Source organism: Rana temporaria, chromosome 4 (assembly GCF_905171775.1).
Source record: "Rana temporaria chromosome 4, aRanTem1.1, whole genome shotgun sequence".
In the NCBI taxonomy this organism is placed as follows: Eukaryota; Metazoa; Chordata; class Amphibia; order Anura; family Ranidae; genus Rana; species Rana temporaria.
The window spans coordinates 341,792,738-341,816,292 of NC_053492.1; the positions used below are offsets into that span (position 1 = coordinate 341,792,738).

Below are 23,555 nucleotides of genomic sequence, written 5' to 3' on the forward strand. Positions count from 1 at the left end.
CAAACATAGACTTCCTTTTATAAAATACATCATACTGCATGGGTTCAACTGTCAATGGACAGTTGGCTTTCACATGTCTCAGTTCATGGCAACGGAAACACCTGATTTTGCCCCAGTTTGGTTTGCTGACTACATCACACTGCATGGGTTCATCTGTCAATGGACAGGTGGCTGCCACCTGTCCCAGTTCGTGGCAACGGAAACACCTGATGTTGCTCCAGTTTGGTTTGCTGACATGCAGTGGCTTCCCTTGTTTGGGACGCCAAACTTCAGTCCTGGCACCAGAAATCCTCCCCCCTATCTCCTGGAACAGTCTTACTGATTGCCTGGGGTGACCGTGGCTTTGGGTGTAAAGTCTGTGCGGCTGTAGGGGTGGTGACTAGGCTCTCTGCAGCAAAGTATCTCTCCATGAGCTCCACTGGGTTGTTTGCCGACTTGGGGTCTCCTTGACTCACCCACTTCTGCAGGGGAACTGGTAGTGACCTCAGGAATTGGTCCATGTACACACACTTCACTATTTGTGGCCCAGACAGGGACTTCGCCGGAAGCCATTTCTGCACCAGGTGGATTAGGTCGAACATTAGGTCTTTGAAGATCCAGCTGTGGACCCACTGTGCTCAAACTGCCAAGGTGACACCAAGTCGCGCCAAGATTGCCTGCTTGACCTTTTCATAGTCTCCTGCTTCTGCCGACTCCAGATCATATTAGGCCTCCTGCGTTTCTCCAGAAAGCAAGTGGGTGACCAGTCCTGCCCACTGGGTTTTAGGCCAACCTTCCCTCTCAGCTGTGCATTCAAATGTTAGCAGAAAGGCCTCTGGATCATCATCTTCTTGGAAAGAAATCGACCCACATGGATGACTGAGGGCTTGTCTCCAACATCATTAATTTTAGCAGATGACCACTGCGCTAACGTCTCCGCAACCTTAGTTATCCTATCCGATTTTTCTTGAGTTGCTAGCTGGTTTAAACAGCCTCTGTGATTGCTCCTGTATAATAGTGTTAGTTTGCTGTTGTGCAGCGTTGGATAACAACATTTGTTTGAGGCTTTCTTCCATGTTTAGTCACTTTAGCTACTGGCCTTTTAAGTAGTAACTTGCTACTGCTGGTCGCAGCCTCCACCATGTGTAATCTGGGGGACAGGTAGCAGGTACAAAGCTCCCTGGGATGAGCAGTCTTTCAGGCACAGATACCAAATCCAGTGAAGTAGTGACAAACGGTGCAGTGTTTATTTGTGATATATACAAATCTATATACAGGTCCTGTACAGTGTTCCAAAAACAAATAGGAACAAAAATAGCCAAACAAAAACCTAGCCGCATCTCAGCACTAACTATACAATATTTACAAATCATAACTACCAGGCTGAGCAAGCCTACAGCTTATCAGCTTCCACATACATAGCTTTTGCCAACCTTTTGCTCCCCTAGACAGAAATTGTCTGAGGTTCCCAGTCCAAGAGCACTGGCTGTCTGTCTCAGGTGAGTTTAAATTAGCCTGGGGGAGAGGACCAAGACCGGAACTGGACCATTAATCAGAGATCCCTGAACGTGTATGAGAGGAGCCTGGGAGACTTATAAACCCCGAACAGGACTTTTTCCGGCTGTCTCTTGGCACTCTGCTACAATTTTATATATATATATATATATATATATATATATATATATATATATATATATATATATATATATATATATATATATATATATATGTGTGTGTGTGTGTGTGTGTGTGTGTGTGTGTGTGTGTGTGTGTGTGTGTGTGAGCGGAGGAGCCCCATAAAGGCAATTATTGGGGCTGACTTACACACAGAGCCTGTCGGGCTGTAGCCAAGCCTCACACGCACATACACAGAAGGTCTTAGTGCGCTTACTTCATCCACCTCATCCATACAGGTCTGGTATTCCTTCACCAGCATCCTGGGCCCGGCTCCGCTCTGCACTCCACAAAACTTTCCGTATCTTTCCCGGAGCTCCTCACAGCAGCATACCGTACCAATACTGACCTACTGACTCCACCTGCTCCCTCCACACACACCAACCATTAACCCCTCCACCCCCTCCTCAAACTTGCCCCGCAGAATCTCCTCACACCGACACAGGCCCTCCTCCATCTATAACACACGCTAGAGGGGAGGAGGAGGCGGGACCCACCAAAGAAGAAAACCGGCCAGAGGGGAGAAGGAGACGTCACTTCTGGTATCGGAGCAAATGGTATCGGCACCAATACCCGTATCGGTATTGGTGCAACCCTACTTGTGACCTTTTTTTCAACATTGTCCCCTAAGTGTTGATGGGAATTAAGCATTAAGGGTTGATTAACACCTTTTCAGTTACATTCCAATTTTTTTTTTTTTGTGCCTGTGTTGACATCAAGCAGGTTTTACATTGCCATAAAAGACATTGCTGGACTCCAGGACAGGTGAGTGTCCTATTATTAAAAGTCAGTAGCTGCAGTATGTGTAGCTGCTGGCTTTTAATTTTTGCAGCGGTGGGCGGACCTCCACTTTAAGAAGTACTGGTTTTCACTTATGCACCTTTACAGAGGCCTAGTATGTCTATTGTTGGACTCAACCCTTTCATGTCATGGGATATTCAAGTTAGAAAGGGTTCCAGTCTTTCCTCTCAACCTCCAGTTTCAAATCTAAGTCGGAAACATTTCTTTTAAGAAAACATGGCCCTCAAACCAGCCAAGTCTTGCTCCAAGCCTTTCTCCCAGTGTTGGGGCATTCCCCATTTGTTAGAGTTAGAGGACATCTGTTGGCCTTATAGCCTTCTGTTTACACATTTGTTAAAGCGGTACGCCACTCAAAAGGGGACGTGGGGAGTAGCACATTTTTTAGGGGGAACAGGTACCTAATTTTGACATGTTCCCCTTCTCACTTTTGCATGGATCGCCTGCAGGCAGAAGTTGTCCTCCCCTCTCCCTCCCTGCAGTCTTCTGGGACACGTCGCAGGACCCAGAAGACTGCAGGATCATTCAAAATATGCAGTCTGGTGGGCAGCCGGCTGTGAAGCCGAAAGCCGTCACGGCCAAGTGCCCACAGTTAAAGAGGAAGTAAACCCTGATGGGTTTTACTTCCTCTTTATTTCCCTGCAAAGGTAAAGCATAATGGGCTACTATGTGTCACTTATGTGTCACTTACCTGAAACTGAAGCCTGCAATGTCCCCGCTGGCTGGAAGCGTCCATCTTCAGCACTTATCCTTCCGGGGCCGCGGACTCCGGCTCCGTGACTGGCTGGAGTCGCGTGACGTCACTCCTGCGCATGCGCGTGGGAGCTGCCAGTCACGGCATGGCCCCATCTAGAAACTGCACAGCGTGCCCTTTCTAAAGTGCTCATGCGCAGAAAAGGTCATTGTAGGGGGACATTGTAAATATCTCCTAAACCTACACGGGAGATTTTTCCAGCACCTATAGGTAAGCCTTAATATAGGCTTACCTGTAGGTTAAAGTGGTTGTACAGGGTGTACAACCACTTTAAGATGCCCCTCAGGGGAGCACAGTGTTGGATCCTGGGACAGATGAGTGTTCTGTTTATTTAAAGTCAGCAGCTACAGTTTTGTAGCTATTGACTTTTCATTTTCATAAATATGACTGGAGCTCAGCTTTAAATCCTACTAGGTGGATATTCAGGCCTCTTCTCAATATCTACGCTTCTTGAGTGTAAGGTGCTACCGGCTGCTCTCTGAATTTCTATCAAGCCTTTCTTTATGCATTGTTGCTGTGCTACCCACTCCTCAGTTGGACCTCTTTTGGATGTCCCATGGTAAAGACTAAAAGCCTTTGTCCTATAATGTACGGCTATGAAATGTTTTATGTTTTTTTGGAGTATGGTACATGATACAAATCCCCCTCCCATTTGTTCTTACAATCTTCCTTTTTTTTTTTTTTTTTTTTATCCTTTTATCACATATTATTTTGCTACTATCGTAAAGTGTCTGATAAGCCTTCTATGGGATAGCAGTGACAGGTCCTCGTCATGAAGACTCCTGATGTCTCTCGCCTGTCACTATTTCAAGCAGATGGAGGACAGAGAGTCCCCAATCTTCTCTTTCATCTGGCAGCTATGCTGGGTTTCTAACAACTCCAAACCCAGAAGTGCACTTGCAGGTTTACTTTTAGTAGAAGGAGATTTGGGGTTACTAGTTCCTGATCTCCTCTGCCCTGAGGCATCCTGAATTGCCTCCACAGTGGTCCCGGGCTCAAAGATAGGCCAGGTGAGTTCAGGGAAGGAAGTGACCTTTGAGCTGTTCCTGTAGCAGGGCTGGAGCCAAGAGGTTATGGAAAATCTAGGTCCTGCACTGTACTTGGGTAAGTTATCCAAATAGTATTAAGCCTTTGAATTCAGCACAAAAGCCAGGCAGATCGTTTTTCAGATGGCAAGATAGGCAATGGCATCGTTTTATGTTTTCCTAGGCACAGGTTTACTTTGTCAGTGTAAATATTTTTAATATATCTCTTTGGTACGTGCCTAGACAGTAACATGGCAACAAGAGCTTGGTGTACAATTTTATAGTTGCAAGTATTATATAGGTATAATGTGTTTTTTCTTTATTTAATTATCTGTAAAAAAAAATAAACAGGCTGAACTAAGACCATTTTTAACTATTCTTCAAGATTCATTTGTAAAGTCTTTATTGATGACACATTGCTTGGTGAAGCAGAAGGAAAGCAAAAGAAGGAAGCGGAGAACAAAGCAGCAAAAAAAGCACTAGAATCTCTAGGATATGAAGGTGCTGAGGTAAGTTTTGGAGAAAAGCTTTGTATTGTGATCCTCATTTGGTTTCCTGCTTAGGTGAAGTCCATTTAGTGGATGGAGGTAATGTGACTATTGTCTATAAATATTTGATCTCTCTATACCCAGTTTACTGTACTTTGCACATCTAGGTCTCTAGAGATTTTAGAATTTTCTACCTATAATACCATAACATTCACACTGCAAATTAACATCAGACTTAAAGTGATACTACAGGTTTGTTTAAAAAAATTAAATAATAAACATGTCTTACTTTCCTCCACTGTGCAGCTCGTTTTGCACAGAGTGGCCCCGAACATCCTCTTCTGGGGTCCCTCGGCAGCTCTCGTGGCTCCTCCCCACATTAGGTGACCCCCTAGGAGAAGAAACGATCTTCTGAGGGGGGGTTTACCTTGTGGGCGCCCTCCTGAGTCATTCATTCTGCGTCCATAGACGCCGTGTGTTAGTTTTTGCCCTGCCCCCAGTGCCTGCGTCATTGGATTTGATTGACAGCAGCGGGAGCCAATGGCTGCGCTGCTATCAGTTTAGCCAATCAAATTTGGGACTCCGTGGAGAGAAGGACGCTGGGAACGTGCCGAGGAGGTGAAAGGGATTCAGGTAAGTACAGGCCACAAACCTCTGTAAATGAGCCTTAAGCCTCATTTACTAACGAAGCTTTATTTATTACCTTAATACCTTTTTACCTTTTAGATTTAGCAGGAATTTTGTAGGTTAGTTTGTGTCTTCTAATAATATTTTTTTTTTGTAAAGATATTGGTTTAATATTTTGAGGGGGCTATCAGGTAGGCTGTACCCTATGATTTCTAACAGCAGCCCTGTTAACATGTATACTTTTAATGTACAGTAAAACTACTGTTCAAAAACTAACTAACTAACTTATTGTGTATAGATTTCATAGAAAATAAATTAATTTTTGCATGACTGACTTTTTTTTTTCTTTTTTTCTGTGTAGTTTCAGCCTGATTTTATTTCCCTACTAAGCCAATTCTGTCAGAAAAAAGGTTGGACTTTCAACTTTGTAAAGGCTGCTCGCATTGGACCTTCACATGATCCTGAGTAAGTAACAATTCTGTAACTCAGTAAAATGTATGTATAACCATTTTTTTTCATTTTTTTAAAAGTAGGTAAGGGTTAAGAACCATCAGTTTTTTTTTATGTTCCACTGGGACGAGGTCCCTTCATTTTCTGTCCTGGAAATCTCTGCATAGTGAGGGGAGGTACCATCTTAGATGTTGCTTCAAGTGGATTCCCCACTGAAAGATCTAACCTCAATTCTTTTTCTGGTGACAACTGTAAACTCTGTAATTTTCAGTCACTTTGTGTACTGGAATCAATGGTCACCAGGACAAATAAGGAACGTGAATCCACCAGTTGAAAAAAAAAAAAAACAATAAAAACCTGACGGGTTGTATTCCTCCCTAACTCTAAAACAAGAAAAAAAACAGCATTCACAGATTTGTAACTGTTTGATGGTCACCACATCCCTAATAGATATAAAAAAAACCTAAGGGTGGGACTTTAAAAACGACCACATACAGAATTAATTGTATATAAAAGTATACATTTTATTAATTGTACAAGATAATTGTACAATTAATAAAATTTATACTTTTATATAAAATTAATTCTGTTTGTGGTCGCTTTCAAAGTCCCACCCTTAGGGGGTTTATTGTGTTTTTTCATAACTCTAAAACAAGGAAAATATTTTTTTTTATACATATACTGTAGATGCTGACCTTTAATAAAAGGACACTTACCTGTCCAGGGATCCAGCGCCCATCCCAACCTGGTTCTTTGCTGGTCTGTGGTTCCCCAGCGCCGGCATGTTTACTAAGGAAAGCTGGCTTGCGAATGCACAACCAGCTTCTCACTGTGCACGTGTTAGCTGCACCTTTTGAATGATCCCGCAGTCTTCTTGGACATATGTCCCAGAAGGCTGTGGGCAAAGGGGAGGAGGCCAAACTTCTGCTCAGATCGCCTAGGTCCATACGGGCAGAAGTGGGAGTGGGTACCTGTCAAAACTAGGTACCTAATCCCCCTCAAAAGATAAAAGTTTCCAAAAGTGGTGGAGGAGAAAGGAAGGAGGTGGAAAAGCAAAACTTCCCTTATTGGGTGAAATTATCCTTTAACTATGTAAATATTTGAGCGCAATCTACCAACAACTTCCCGGAAGATTTACCATCGTACGTGTGAGGAGATGAAGTGGCATCCGCGTGCATATTTGATTTCCAGGATCCTGCTGTTTCTACAGCGTGGCGTGGACCAGACACTCGCCTTAAGTACAATTAAAGGGCAGATTTTGGCCTTGGCTGTTTTCTTTCAGCGACCCTTGGCGGCGCACTCTCTAGTGCGTACGTTTGTGCAGGGGGTTCGGCATGTGGCCCCTCCGGTACATCCTCCACTACCTTCGTGGGACTTGAATTTAGTTCTCTCGTGCTTCAGAAGCCCCCGTTTAAAAACATTAGGGAGATTCCCTTATTGACTCTCTCCCAGAAGGTGGCTTTTTTGCTGGCATTTACATCAGTCAGACGGGTTTCTGAATTGGCGGCCTTGTCTTGCAAGGCTCCCTATTTGATCTTCCACAAGGATAAGGTGATGCTGCGTCCGCAGCCGTTGTTCCTTCCAAAGGTTGTTTTGGCTTTTCATCTTAATGAGGACATTGTTCTTCTGTCCTTGTGTACTCGGCCGGCGCATCCCAAGGAGGTTGCGTTGCATTCCTTGGACGTCATCCTAGCTCTACGGGTGTACCTGTCTGCGACGGCTCCGTTCCGGAGGTTGGATTCACTGTTTGTGTCGATGACTGGTCCTAAGAAAGGTCTGGCGGTCTCGTCGGCCACCATTTCTAGGTGGATCAGGCAGATCGTGATTCAGGCCTATGCTCTAAAGGGGCGGGCGCCTCCCTTCCCGGTTATGGCGCATTCGACCAGGGAAATTGGTGCCTCTTGGGCCTTCCAACATCAAGCGTCTGTTTCCCAGGTGTGTAAGGCGGCGACCTGGTCGTCCGTCCACACTTTCTCTAAATTTTACAAGGTTGACGTGAGTGCATCTTCGGATGCTTTCTTCGGCCGTAAGGTTTTGCAGGCGGCTGTTTAAGATTGCAACTCCTCCGTTGAGGATCTCTGGTTTGTTTGGGGTGATGTTTGTTTGATGCTGTGTTTTCCCACCCCTCCTTTTTTGACACTGCTTGGGGACGCCCCATATGTCAAGATGCTCCTGTGTCCGTCCATGAACGGAAGAGAAAATAGGATTTTTGTACTCGCTGTAAAATCCATTTCTCTGAGTTCATGGATGGACACAGCACCCACCCCTCCTTTTTTATGTTTGTACTGCTTTTCTACGAACTGGGCTGCAAGATGCAGGGAGAGGGGATGTACCCAGGGGGACCGCTCCCTGGGCGGTACTGTACTGTGTGATGTGTTTTAACACTTAACATGCGTTTTTTTTCTGCCTAGTCAATCTCCTAACAGGAGGATAATACCATATGTCAAGATGCTGCTGTGTTCGTCCTTGAATGCAGAGAAATGGATTTTACAGTGAGTACAAAAATCCTATTTTTTTCTGGGGAGAGATTCTCTACCAGGTATGGAGGAGTATCTTGGGCCATCCGTCATCAGGTGTCAGTGGCCCAGGTGTGCAAGACCACTATTTGGTCTTTGGTTTATACATCTACATGATTTTTACCATTTAGATGTCAATAACGTAGAAGATACTGCCTTTGGCCTCAGTGTATTAAAAATAGCAGAGTAGGTCCTTCTCTGGTGGCAGTTTCTATGATGGTGTCTCCCTCCCCTCAAGGATATTGCTTTGGGACGTCCCAAGTAGTCATTATAATAACCGGCTCTGTGTCCTGTGGTGTACGATAAAGAAAATAGGATTTCTTTATCGTACACCACGGGACACAGAGTCTCATCTTTACATAATGGGTTAAGGGTCACCAGCGGTGATTGGACACTGGCACATTCAATAGAAGACAGTTCCCCTCCATATAACCCATCCCATCAGGGGAGTTCAGTTTTTTCGCCAGTGTCTAAGAGGTGTTGGATGAGTGACGATGTGCTAAGGATAGCTCTGCTAAGGAAACCCTTTGAGGGAGAAGGAGCTATGCTTAAAAGGATCCATCCAAGACGCTAATAAGGAGCTGAATCTGGAGGATCCAGTCCTCATGGCTGAGGCATCGCCTGTAATGTCTCTCCTCTGAGGACTGGTCTCTGGGGTCCAGCACTTTCACTACAGCAGCGAAAACTCCTGGTCAGAGTATTTTACAAGGCCCAGGGGAGAGGTATCTGTATAGGAGCCCATATCCCTGAAGGTTGGCACACAAAAGCCGCCGAGATGGGTGAAGATTGGTACTGTCTGAATTTTTTCAGCAGAAAAAAACTGTGGCAGGGATAAGGTAAGAGAAAGGAAATCCTAAGAAGAAGCTTAGGATCCTTTTCAAAATTTGAGTCGGGTGTCTTCTTCTTTTTGACCACTAGAGGGAGTAAAATGCGAAGTTTACTCACTTTACTCTGCCAGGATGTCAGATCCATTGGACAAGCACATTCCTTCCGCAGCTAAGCTCTGCATCAGCATGGCCACAGCTCCTTTCCCCCCATAAATTGCCGAGCATCCCAGGAGGAAAAGGTAAGGCATCAGAAGAGAGCAGGGAGGTCGCTCTTGGATCCTCATAACCGTCATAATACCCCAGGTGCGCGCCCACGGGGGCATGCTTTATAGACGGGGGGCGGAGGAGCTTGGAAGGTGCACAGGCATGCACGCGTACGGGCGGGCACGTGAAAACAAACATGGCTCTCAAACAAGAGCCTTTTAAAAGCACATGGAGGCCGCAGCTCTTCCCTTGGGGACATAAGCAGCAGCAGCTAAAGGGGCACGTAAGCTCTAGGTGGTTGGTAGGGCACTACCAAGAGAGACACTCACTCCATAGCATGAAACTGTGTGTTTAAGTTGCATACTTTATGTAGATTGCTAAACTGAGCACAGTAGTATATGCTTATTGGTACCTCGGCTTGTTGCTTGTTAATATGTCACTGAAACACATTTTTCGCAGCCATGGAAAAGCTGGAAGGGAAGATCGCTATGCTAATCGCTACGCTAATCGCAAAGTCCTTGCAAAAGGACAAAAAGCGAAGCAGGTCTCCTCCAGTGGTGTTAGATCCTCTTTCAGAAGAAGCTGAAGAGGAAAAGGATGAGGATGAGGCAAAGAGATTTCACCTCCAAATACGGAAAGGTTTTTTCACAGTAAGAGCTGTGAAAATGTGGAACAGACTCCCTCCAGAGGTGGTTCTGGCCAGCTCAGTAGATTGCTTTAAGAAAGGCCTGGATACTTTCCTAAATGTACATAAAATAACTGAGTACTAAGATTTGTAGGTAAAGTTGATCCAGGGTAAATCCGATTGCCTCTCGGGGGATCAGGAAGGAATTTTTTCCCCTGCTGTAGCAAATTGGATCATGCTCTGCTGGGGTTTTTTGCCTTTCTCTGGATCAACTGTGGGTATGGAGTTGGGTGTATGGGATTGTACTGTGTTTTTTATTTTGTTTGTTTATTTTTTGTGGTTGAACTGGATGGACTTGTGTCTTTTTTTCAGCCTGACTAACTATGTAACACCTACCGAGGACAGGGATGAGGAGTCGGACGGATCAGGGATTATTGAGGAACCCTTTTCTGCTTCTCGAATGCTAAGAGCTCAGGTGCAATGTTATGCTGAAACAGTGCGTACCACATTCAAGTTGCCCTCTGCGCAGTTAACTGAATCACCTGTCTCCTCCCTAGGCTCATTAAGATCCCTGCAGGGTGAATGCTCTATTCCTGTTCACCCTTTATTAAAGAAACAAATTTACGCAGACTGGTTACATCCAGACAAGCGTTTCCTACCTCCAAAGAAGTTTGATATTCTTTATCCCATGGAGGAGGAGTTTTCCAAGAAGTGGAGCCTGCCATCAGTTGTTGCGGCCATTTCTTGTGTAAATAAGAACCTGACTTGTCCAGTGGATGACGCACAGGTGTTTAAAGACCCTTCGGAAAAAGAATTGGAATCTTTATTGAAATCTTCCTTCCTTCTGGTGGGGTCAGTCGCCCAACTTGCTATAGCAGCAGTAGGCATGTGTCAGGTCCTCAAGGACCAGATAAAAGAGGGACTGAAAGAGCTACTTCCGGAACAAGTCAAATTGTGGGAGGAGTTGCCTAAAGCCTTATGTTTTACTGTGGACGCAATGAGAGACTCGATTCTACAAGAATCGCGTCTTACACTCCAGCTGGTGCATATGCTCAGAATTCTTTGGCTAAAGCATTGGTCTGCAGAGGCACCGTGCAAAAAGTTCTGGCTAGTTTCCCCTTCCATGGCGAACGCCTTTTTGGGGAAGATTTGGAGAAATATATCCAAAAAATATTGAGTGGGAAAACCACTCTATTACCAGAGAAGAAGAAAAACAAGAGACCTTGTTTTAAACGTTCTCTCTCCCCGGCTCCTGGTAAATCTACCTCCAGCCAGTGGCGACAGCATTTTCAGCCAGCCACAAATACTAAAAAAAAAACAGGCCCAGAAGAACAAGAAGCCCGAAGCCTCTGCATGAAGAGGCGCCCACGCTCGGTCGAGTGGGGGGACGGCTTTGTCAGTTTTCAGCGGCATGGCAGACAGGAATCCAGGACAGATGAGCAGTATCCACAGTATTCCTAGGGTACAAGCTGGAATTTCAAGAGATCCCATCTTCTCAGTTCCGAAGCTCAAGGCTTTCCAAGGATCCTCTAAAAAGAGCATCCTTCTTCAAAGGATTGGATCACTTGCTATCTCAAGGGGTAATCACAGAAGTACCCTTAAAGGAGCAAGGTTCAGGGTTTTATTCAAACCTCTTTGTAATCCCAAAGCCAAACGGAGACGTAAGACCCATTCTGGATCTAAGAGCTCTAAATCAATTTCTGAACATTCGCCATTTCCGAATGGAAACTATTCGATCAGTGGTCGCCACCCTACAAGGAGGAGAATTAATGGCGTCAATAGACATCAAAGACACATTCTTACATGTGCCTATCCATCCTGCTCACCAAAAATGTTTAAGGCTTGCGGTAGAACATTGCCACTTTCAGTTTGTGGCTCTACCCTTTTGGTGTGGCTACCGCACCTCGGGTATTTACAAAGGTACTAGCCCCTCTGTTGGCAAATCTCAGAGCACAAGGCATAGCGATAACAGCTTATCTAGACCAGTGTTTCTCAACCTTTTTCCAGTCGGGGCGCCCTTGAAAAATATTTTCAGTCTTGAGGCACTCCTTGTCCAAGACTTGGTTCACGTCGCTGTGTGTTGCGGAACACGTGCAAAATCGCGCTCGTTCTTGACACACAGACAAATGCTCTGCTCTTTAGGGGTGCCATTAAATCTTAATGGTGCCCCATCCATTGGCAAACATGGGTTGCTTTTGTTGTGGCACAATTTAAAAAAAAAGGGTCGGGGACTTCTTTCCCCGCATTACTGTGGGTAGGGAGATGAATGGGCTGCCCTACACGCAGCACGCATCCATACAGAACCAAGAGCTTGTTCACATGTCAGGCTGGAGGGGCAGTAAAACCACATGGTTGAGACGTTTTTACCACCCCCAACTTTTGCCCCTTTAGCTGCAGAGGCAACAGCTGGGGGTGTAAACATGCTGTGGCTGCAGCTGGAGGTATACCCAGGGTGATTGGGGCTGTACTGCAACTACCCCGCAACTGTGTGCATTGCATTTACGGGCTTAAAACAGGTGGTGAGGAGGCAAGATATGCCTCTTTACTGGCTGACAAATGCCCCTGAAAAGCGATATGAACACAAATTGCTTTTCAGAGGAGCAGCAGTCCTTGCTGCTATCTCGAACAAGCCCTACAAAAGTAGTTCTGATGGTACAGGAATAGGGGGGTCAGGATTAAAAGTAACATACATACAGACAGATGCGCACGCACACAAACAGACACACGTACAAACACACACGTGTGTCTGTTTGTGTGCGTCGGTTTGTGTGCGTGCGCATCTGTCTGTATGTATTTTACTTTTAATCCTGACCCCCCCTATTCCTGTACCATCAGAACTACTTTTGTCAGACACACACTAACAGACATGTGTACACATGCACACATACACTGAAAGAAGAACTGTCAGAGCTGCACAACAACCAATCAGATCCAGAGTGCTGTAGCCATGAATGGAGGATGTGGGGTGTCAGTGACTGTGACAGCTGGTTATTCATAGCAGAGCCCCCCCCTCACCACCTTACCCTTGGCCTCGCAGTCAGCGCAATACTTGTTGTCCTCCTCCCTCAGCATACGAGACAGGATGGCCTGGTGCTGCTTTTTCAGCTTCAGGGCCTTCTCCCTCTCTGAGCGGGTGGCCATGTCTGCGGGCAGGGGAGCAGTGTCGGTCACAGTGGCTCTTCTACCCTTTCTTCTTCCCCCTCAGGGAAAAGCGCGCCAGGCAGAGTTAAGGACGGTACCCGCGGCTCTCACGTCACAGAAGCAGTGCGTGCATCCGACCCTCCCATAGCAACCGATGACGTATTCGGTTGGCAAGACGCGGTCGGGAGGCCCGCACAGCCAGCACAGCTTCCTGAGTGCCGGGAAGTGAGTTTTACACAGCGGACCGGCACCGCTGTAAAGACAAATGCCCAGCAGTAGTGTTACAATATTTGGGAGCATTTTGCCGCGGCACACCTGGGGACTCTTCACGGCACACCAGTGTGCCGCGGCACACTGGTTGAGAAACGTTGATCTAGACGATCTACTGATCATAGATCAGTCAGTAGCAAAATTGGATCACGCTGTGCTCACCACTATAAGGTACCGGGAGCATTTAGGATGGATTGTAAACTTACAAAAATCCTCTTTACAAGCCCAAAGAAGGCATGATCATAGACACTTGGGCATGATCATAGACACAGCCCAAAGCCGGGTATTCATACCAGAACCAAAGATCAAGTCACTATAGGACCTGATCCACAAGATCATAGCAAACAAGAAACCATCTATTCGCCTTTGCATGAGGCTATTGGAGAAGATAGTAGCCTCCTTGGAGGCCGTTCCTTATGCCCAGTTTCACTCAAGACTACTTCAGAGCAGTATTCTAGCTGCCTGGAACAGGAAGATCCAAGCTCTAGATTTATCCATGCGCCTGTTTTCACAGGTGTGCCAAAGCTTAAGTTGGTGTTAGTTAAAGACCAAGAACATGCCAGTCTAATGTGCTGGGGTGCATTATTGGAAGAAGCTTCAGCCCAGGGAACCTGGGCCAAGACCAAAAGGAGCCTGCCCATCAACATACTGGAGATTCGGGCAGTATACTTAGCCCTCAAAACCTGGACAAGCAGGTTACAGGGCCACCCAGTTCAGATTCAATCCGACAATGCTACTGCAGTAGCTTACATCAATCACCAAGGAGGCACCCGTAGTCGGGGTGCTCAGAAGTAGGTGAATCGGATATTGACATGGGCAGATTCTGCAATTCTCATTCCCGGGGTGTAAAACTGGCAAGCGGACTATCTGAGTCGCCAGCAGTTGTCACCAGGAGAGTTGTCTCTCCACCCCGAGATCTTTCAAGCCATATGCCAGATATGGGGAACCCCGGATGTGGACCTGTTGGCTTCCAGATTCAACAGGAAGTTGGACAACTTTGTGTCCAGGACAAGAGATCCTCTGGCCTACGGATCAGATGCGCTGGTAGTCCCGTGGAAGCAGTTCTCACTAATCTATGCGCTTCTTCCGATCGCTCTCTTACAAAGGCTACTCTGTAGGATCAAGAAGGAAGGAATTCCTGTAATCTTAGTGGCTCCAAATTGGCCCAGAAGACCTTGGTACTCCGAGACCATAAAGATGGCGGTAGTAAAGTAAAGAAGTGGAATCCTCAAAGATATGACATAAGCACGATTCTTGCCTTTTGCCAGCTATGAGTGGATATGAAATTAGCCCTTAGTACCATTAACGGTCAAATATCGGCTCTATGGGGGGGGGAGGTCTGGACATGGCCGTGTGAGGTTGCAGCTTCTTGGAGCTCCCGTCCCAGACCATCCCTTGCCGGCTCTAACTACAAAAAATCGGCATGCAATCGGCCAAAAAACAGAGGGAGAGAACAGGAGCCAGAGTGACCTGGTCCAGTGCTGCAACAGGCGAAATTCAGCGATATTTTAAGTTGAAACAACATCACCCTTCCCCTGGCACCAGGGCAACTGCATCGCGTGGCTCACCGCGTGGAGACCCCGAGGAGGCCCCGGATTACAGTGACTGGGTTGCCGCCCTGAACACCCCAGCATCCCCGACCCACGCACCTGTCCCGACTGGAGCAACATCACAGGAGATGGCTTCATCCACGCAGCGGCTTGAGGGAGTGCAGATGGACCCCGAAATCAGGGCCTTACTACAGGCGCTTCTCACGAGGTCAGACATTGAGGCCCTCATCCTCCGCCTGGAGGAAACGCACAGACGTGACATCCAAGAGGTGAGAGCGGACGTCTCTCTACCCTGGCAGAAAGGGTGACCACAGGGGAGTCCTCCTTTACGGCTCTGGAGACCAGAGTGTCGGAGCTGGAGAGGGCCAGGAACCAACAACGAGACACGGCCATTGCTCTCCAGCTGCATCTCGAAGGAAGTCGAGGACCGGAGCCGCCGCAACAACCTGCGGCTCCGGGGAGTCCCGGAATCGGTGGGAGCAGAGACTCTAGGCCAGGCGGTGCAGGATTTATTTAGAGCGGTGCTGGAGGACCCCTCGGGAGTCGTGGAGGTGGACAGGGCACACAGGACATTAGGGCCCAGGTCGACGGACCCGGACAGACCGCGAGATATAGTCTGCAGACTGCTGCGGTACACACAGAAGGAGGACATCCTCCGCAGGGCCTGGGATCAGGGAGAGGTGCCCCTGGAAGAGGCCCACATTAAAATCTTACCGGATCTTTCTGGAGCGACACTGAAAAGACGGGCGATGCTGAGGCCTATCCTGGAGCTGGCGCGACGGAAGGGCTACACCTACCGCTGGGGATACCCGCTGGCGGTTACTTTCCGGAAGGATGGCAAGGCCTTCACACTGCAGAACAGGGAAGACCTGCCGGCGCTTTTCCACTTTCTGGAGGAAGAACAGTTCCCGGTTCCAGACTGGCTGCAGCTACTCCCATGGCGGGGAGATCCAGACCCTCCAACTACCGCATCCCGGCCCAGCCACGCCAGCAGAGAGGCAGAAGAAGACCCAGGGCCCTGTCGGGTGGAGACCAACGTGAGTAGGCCATGGGCCACATTAGCATGAGCACTACCCTGTAGCCCCGTGTCGTCCCATGGTTGATGTTGCCCGGCTGATAACTCTGTTGCCCCCGTTGGGGAGGGGGTGGGAATACTGTCACCTACGAGTCATTACTGCTGGAGCCCCCGGACTGATTTTTGTTGCCCCCCTTCCCCCGTGGTGCCGCCCGGCGATCCTGTGACCTACATATATGGTTTATTGATGCGGCCCTGCCGATGGGAGGCGGTCCCGTAGCCCTGTCCTGAGGGGGGTCGCGGTGGGTGGACTGCGGGACGAATGTTTATGGAGGCCCACCCGGCATGCCGAGACTGCTGCTGCTTCCCCCCTTCTGGTGGGCGGCGTGTCCCGTTAACACGGGGGGTTGGCGGGTTGTGGCCCCTGTGTGGGACTTCATGGATACCGGAGACCCTGGATGTGGCCCCGCTGTTTCCCCTCCTCCCTCCTCCCACTCGGGAATCCTGAGATGGTCGGGCCTGCTCTCCTTTTGGGGGGCCCTTGTGGGGTGCGCGTCCGATTGGGAGATGTGGGGTGGCTGGGGATTCTCTTTTGGGGGGGTGGACAGGGATGGGTGTTGAACGGTTCACGTCCGGTGATGGCCAGCAAACACCTTTGAACTGGATGACGTCGCTCTCACCGACTCCCCTGACGGGGTCCTGCAGGGATCAAACAGTGGTATCTTGAAGCCGGGACAATGCAATGTTCTGTTTTCTTTTTTCCTTTTTCTTTTGTTGGGGGACAGATATGGTGAAACGGGTTTCTTGTTATGCCTTAACCTACAAACCTGTGAATGTGACTGAGGGGTGAGGAGGTGATGTAGTAAGAAGAGTATGCTGTACAGAATACTATCTACATTGCTTCCCCTTCTTATACAGATGGTTAATTGAAGACGTAGTGCTGACACTGTTTGCACCGCTTGCACTGTTTGCACTGTTTGAATATATACTAATTTGATTGCATATGTTTCTTTACCCTGTCAATTAGACTTGTGTACTAAAATGGCGTGGCTTGATTTATCTGCCTAGATAGCCGGTGGGGGATGGGTGGTTCGGGAGACTCACTTCCCGGCACTGTACATCCCATTACCCACATAGGACTGCGCTCAATTACCAGTGATTTACTGGTGGGCGTTATTGCTAAGTTTAGCTTACCTAGCTTTTTCTCTCTGTCGCACGCACTTGTGCAGGCCTCCTAATCTACTCCTACCTTCTTGGGCTCGCTTGCCCAATTTCTTGACACCCTCTAGATCCCCCCCCCCTGCCCTCCCCAACCTTCCCCCCCCCCCCCCACCCACGGACATGGTCTCGCTAAACACAAAGGGACTGAACACACCTGAGAAGCAGAGGATGCTGCTTCATGACATGAAACGTCTGAGTGCGGACATCGTGATGCTCCAAGAGACACACTTCAGAGACAATAGTGTGCCCATTTTGAAAAATAGATTCTACCCCACAGTTTACCACTCCACGTATACCAGGGCAAAATCTAGGGGTGTTTCTATCCTGATCTCCGCGAGGGTACCCTGGACATTGGTAGAGGCCAAAACAGATGAGGAGGGCCGCTATCTGTTCCTGCGTGGCCAGATCGGCGCGGAACAGGTCACATTTGCGAACCTGTACGCTCCGAATGACCGCCAGGATGGGTGGTTGAAGCGTACGTTAGAACAGCTTGTGCACACTACGACGGGACAGCTTATCGCGGGGGGGGTGACCTGAACGTGGCCCTGTCCCCCTCGGAGGATACTTCGGCTGAAGTGTCCTCGACCTACCGAGAGGCACGCTGCCTCGCTCCATTCCGCACAGTTGATGTCTGGCGGCTCTTTCATCCGGGGGAGAGGGACTATTCGTTTTTCTCCAAACCCCACCGTTCGTATTCACAAATTGATTATTTCTTGATCCCCCACAGACAATTACATGCAGTGAAAGACACCACTATTGGGTCCATAACATGGTCGGATCATGCCCCGATTACGCTGACGTACACACTTTCGGAAGCCCTAAGATCACAGAGACGCCCCTGGAGACTGAACAAAACCTTGCTACATGACACAGACACTATGACTGAGGTGGTTAGGGAGATTGGACATTATTTTGAAACCAACAGCACAGCAGATAGCAATCCGGCCATAGTCTGGGAGGGCGCATAAAGCCGTGGTTCGCGGGATACTTATGAAACATGGGGCTAGGCTGAAAAGGCAAAGAACTGAGCAGCTGACGACCTTGCTCCAGAGACTACAGGGGCTGGAGATACGACACAAACGGGCCCCCCTGAGCGGTCTGGATGGGGAGCTGGATACAGTGCGCAAGCAGGTCACAGACTTGTTGCATTATAAAGCGAAGGCAGCTCTACAGATCTGCAGGCGAAAGGTGTATGAGTCAGGGAATAAATGCGGGAGGATGCTGGCTCAAGCCCTCCGTACACAAAATCTGGCCTCATATATACCGCACATAACCTCCCCCGGGGGTCACAGGAAGGCACTACCCCATCAGATAGCGCAGGAATTCCAATCTTATTACCAGGCCCTGTATAACTTACCGACGCGGCCGGAAGGCCCGGACCAAACGGCAGAATATCTACCCTCCTCCCGTATGCCAACTTTGTCAAGTGAGGTGAGGACTCTTTTTTGGAAGAGCCGATTACCCTCCCGGAGCTTCAAGCGGTGTTGAAAACCGCCAAAGCAGGGAAAGCCCCAGGCCCGGACGGCCTGACGGTTTCTTACTATAAGTCCCTCTTCCCTGCCCTGGGCAAACGACTGGTGACCCTGTTTAATACCTTGGGCACCGGTAAAACATTGCATGAATCCACGCTCTTGGCACAGATATCGGTAATCCCTAAGGACGGGAAAGACCTAGGTCAATGCGCGGGCTATCGCCCGATATCTTTGCTAAATACCGACCTTAAACTGTTTACAAAAATTATTGCTACCAGACTACAACAACATCTCCCAAGCCTGATCCACCTAGACCAAGTGGGATTTGTCCAGACGAGAGAGGCCAGGGACAATAACATTAAAGTCCTCAACCTATTACATGTAGCCAGCACCACAAAGACGCCTTGTGTTTTCGTAAGCACAGACGCCCCAAATGCGTTCGACCGGTTAAGCTGGCGCTTCATGTTCTCGACCCTAGATCACATAGGCCTGGGCGACAAGATGAGGTGCTGGATTTCGGCGATATATTCAAACCCGACGGCGAGGGTGAGAGCGAATGGCGTGCTCTCTGAGTCATTTACCATTACAAACGGGACCAGGCAGGGCTGCCCCCTTTCGCCCCTGTTGTTTGCACTCTCGCTCGAACCCTTTTTGAACCACGTTAGGCTGAACCCGAGAATTAAAGGGGTCGAGGTAAATAAAGCACAATACAAGGTGTCGGCATATGCTGACGATATGTTCTCGCTGACGGAGCCGTCGGTGTCCCTACCTAATTTGATGGCGGAATTCAAATGTTATGGAGACCTGTCGAACCTAAAAATCAATTTGGGTAAATCGGTAGCGATGGGCATAGGAATCCCGGTGGAACAGCTCTCCCAACTTCAGGGCAAGTTCCGCCTAAAGTGGACCAAAGAGGCGCTGACATACGCGCATCCCACCAAAACTATCCCAGATTTTCCGACTAAACTTCCCGCCCCTCCTAAAGACCGTTCAGGCGCTGCTGGCGAAGTGGTCAAAAGGACTACATTCGTGGTTTGGGAGAAGCAGCATACTCAAGATGACAATCCTGCCCAAGTTCACATACCTACTTCAGGCCCTCCCGATATTCATCCCAGCGGACTATTTCAAACAGGTCTACACGACATTTAAAGAGTTTCTGTGGGCGGGGAAAAAACACAGGATAAATAGGAAGATCATATCATTGCCCAAACGGCATAGGGGCATCGCGATCCCGGATATTCGCACCTACTATCACGCGACACACCTGGGGCGGTTGGTTGACTGGTGTCGCCATGGAGACACCAAGCTCTGGCCGGGGCTGGAACAGGCCCAAAGTGATGCCCCCCTGCAGCGGGCTCCCTGGTGTCGCGCCGCTATGTGGTGGGATATCAGGAAGCATCCGCTCATAGGTAATACCATCGCGATATGCGCGAGACTAATGACGGAGGCGGCCCTGAGCTCCTGCTCCTCGCCACTACGCCCTGTGCTGGGCAACCCCCTTTTTGAGCCTGGGTTGCGAGATGGGAAGTTTCGAGCTCTGAGAGAGCTGGGTCTTCACCGGGCATCCCATTTTAGTCAGGCAGGGCGGTGGAGGACGAGGGCAGAGCTCATGGCGCCAGGAGGCAGCTACCGTCTTGATTTTTTGAGGGCCGGGCAACTCTGCCACTTTCTGAGTACTATGGCGCCACCCCCGTGACGGACCAAACCCTCTCGACTCTGGAGGAGTGGTGCGCTGGATCGGGGGTTCTGCCGCATACGTTGTCTTTAGCACATGAGCTGTTGATTACCCCGGGGGCGGATTATCGACTCACGTGCTTCACTAAATGGGAGCAGACACTACATTGCACTTTCTCGGACAAAAAGAGGGAAGTAATTCTCTCACGCACGCACAAGTCCTCCATATGTACCAAGATGCAGGAAAACAATTACAAGGTGTTGACTGGGTGGTATAGAACTCCGGCCTTGCTAAACAAACTCTTCCCGGCGACGTCAGACAGATGCTGGCGATGCATGGAAGACAAAGGCACACTGCTACACATCTTTTGGTCCTGCCCTCGCCTCCGGAGCTTCTGGGGCGAGGTCAGACAGATAACGCAGAAATTCACGGAGCGAGAGGTGCCTGATGATCCGGCGTTCTTCCTTCTCCACGCAGCTGACACTCCTACCCGAGTTTACAAAAAAAACGGTTGTTCGCCATCTGTTGGATGCAGCTAAGGCCTGCATCCCGCTTAGATGGAAATCGCCGCACCCGCCGACTGTTGCCATGTGGTTGCAGAAAATTGATGAAATAAATACGATGGAAGATCTTATTCTAACGAGTCGGGTTAGGCAGGAGGCGTTCACTGAGACCTGGCGAATCTGGAATATTTTCTCATACTCAGATGAAGGTCAAACTCTTAGGAACGGGGGCACCTTGATCTGAGCTATTTGACCTCCTCTGTAGACAGTTCCCCAGGACGGACAATGGTGGTGGTTTGGGTGGGGCGATCGCCCCGCTGGTGAATGGGATGTAGGGTCCATGTTCGTGGACTCCCCTTCCACCCCCTTGCACCCCCCCTCCCCTCCCCCTAGGTACCACCCATCCCCTCCCCCCTCTCTCTGTCTCCTCTCTTCTTACCTGTCGCCCCTCTGGGCGCCTCCCTCTGTTTCTGCTTAGGGCATTACGCTCTTTATCTCTCACTCTATCTTTTCTATTTGCTATTATTCTCTATGAAGAAAAAAAAATATGGGGTTTGGGCCAATGGGACCATGGCGGCCTGACTAACCCTGTGAACTAAGATTGTGACGCACAGGAGGGTGGGGGAGATGCACTGCTGTCTGTGTGTCGGCAGCTGCACCCCAGATGGAGGTGGGCTATTTACGCCGACTGTTCCCACCTAGTTGATGCGTCGTACGATTTGCAATGTACGGACTAAGCTAGTTTGAACATGCCATGTATACATTGCTGTTTTCTGTTTTATTTTGTATTCTTTTTATGCTGATGATTGTAATGTCGTGGTGGTTCCTGTGGGCCCCTTCCCTTGTTTATAAATAAAGAAATAAAATAAAAAAAATATCGGCTCTATCAGTCTTCTTTCAAAGACCACTGGCATCTCATTCCCTAGTACAGGCCTTCATTCAGGGGGTACTGTGGATCAATCCACCAGTCAAGTCACCATTGTGCCCATGGGATCTGAATTTAGTCTTGTCGGTGTTGCAGAAGCAACCTTTTGAACCGATTTGCCAGATTCCACTGATTCTGTTAAGCAGGAAATTGGCATTTTTGATAACTACCTCTTTGGCCAGAAGAGTATCTGAATTAGCAGCTCTTTCTTGTAAAGAGCCTTATTTAGTTTGTCATAAAGACAAAATTGTACTACGACCCCATCCTGCATTTTTACCTAAGGTGGTGTCTTTTCATTTAAATCAGGACATTGTCCTACCTTCCCTTTTTCCGGATCCGCAGACAGCGGAGGAAAGATTATTACACTCTCTAGTACTCGTGAGAGCTGTCAAAGTGTATCTGCAGGCAACCGCTCAGATACGCAAAACAGATGTTTTGTTTATTTTGCCAGAGGGTCCCAAGAAGGCACAAGAGGCATCTAGATCCACTATTTCCAGGTGGATTCAACAGACAATTATTCAAGCCTATGGTTTAAAGAATAGGACTCCTCCTTTTTATGTTAAGGCGCACTTAACCAGGGCGATAAGTGCTTCATGGGAAGTGCACCACCAGGCTTCGGTTACTCAGATCTGTAAAGCTGCAACTTGGTCCTCAGTCCACACATTTTCCAAATGTTACAAGGTGGACGTGAAAGTACAGGAGGATGCCGCCTTCGGGCGAAGTGTACTGCAAGCAGCGGTATAAAGCTTCTGGTTCAGGGCGGCCTCCTTGATTTGTGTCTCCCCCCCTTCATATAGGGCATTGCTCTGGGACATTCCATTATGTAAAGATGAGACTCTGTGTCCCGTGGTGTACGATAAAGAAAACAGGATTTTTAAAACAGCTTACCTGTAAAATCCTTTTCTTGGAGTACACCACGGGACACAGAGGTGCCCCCCTTTTTATGGGAATACTTTTTGCTTGCTACAAAACTGAGGAACTCCCCTGATGGGAGGGGTTATATGGAGGGGAACTGTCTTCTATTGGTTGTGCCAGTGTCCAATCACCGCTGGTGACCCTTAACCCATTGTAAAGATGAGACTCTGTGTCCCGTGGTGTACTCCAAGAAAAGGATTTTACAGGTAAGCTGTTTTAAAAATCCTGTTTTTTTCTACAGCTTACCTGTAAAATCCTTTTCTTGAAGTACATCACAGGACACTCCCCTCCCTCCCCTCTTTTCGGGAATGTATTGCTTGCTACAAAACTGATGTGCTTCCTGTGTGGGAGGGGTTATATAGGGAAGGACTTCCTGTTTGATTGTTCTGATTGATCTACCAGTGTCCATTCACCTTTTATTGGCATGAAACCCAAGTAGTTATTATTATAATAACCGGCTCTGTGTCCTGTGATGTACTCCAAGAAAAGGATTTGACAGATGAGCTGTAGAAAAAATCCTATTATTACATGCTCCCAAGCAACTTGAAGTTATGTGCTGTACAGAAGAAAGAATGTATGTGTTTGTTACCCCAGCATTTCAAATTCCTGATATGTACCTGCTGTACCACGTACTTGGATGAAAAAGTCTCCTGTTCTCTTTGTATTGCTTCCTTTGTGAAATCTCTGGTGTTCCTGCCAGTCCCTCTGCTTTCCTTTTAAAAACTGGCAACACTAAACAGGAGAGCACAGCATGGTCAGTTCCCTAGCTGTGCTGGAAACTCAGTCTTCTCTCCTCCAATGATCAAACTTGCCCTAACACGCCTCCCCCCTGCATAACCTTTCACTGGGAAGATCAGTGTGCTGTTGCTCTCCTCCCCCCAGCTCTTATGTAGCTGAGAAC

At 48.3% G+C, this 23,555-nt stretch overlaps 1 protein-coding gene across 2 annotated transcripts in view; it reads left to right on the forward strand.

Annotated features, from left to right (window-relative positions):
- The window catches only part of LOC120937509 (interferon-induced, double-stranded RNA-activated protein kinase-like), a 349,209-nt gene that overhangs the window by 13,657 nt on the left and 311,997 nt on the right, over positions 1-23,555 (forward strand). For both annotated transcript variants that reach the window (XM_040350786.1, XM_040350787.1), the window contains exons 3-4: positions 4,616-4,739; positions 5,707-5,810. In XM_040350786.1, the coding sequence (XP_040206720.1) occupies positions 4,616-4,739; positions 5,707-5,810 (228 nt within the window). The remainder of the gene's footprint in view (positions 1-4,615; positions 4,740-5,706; positions 5,811-23,555) is intronic.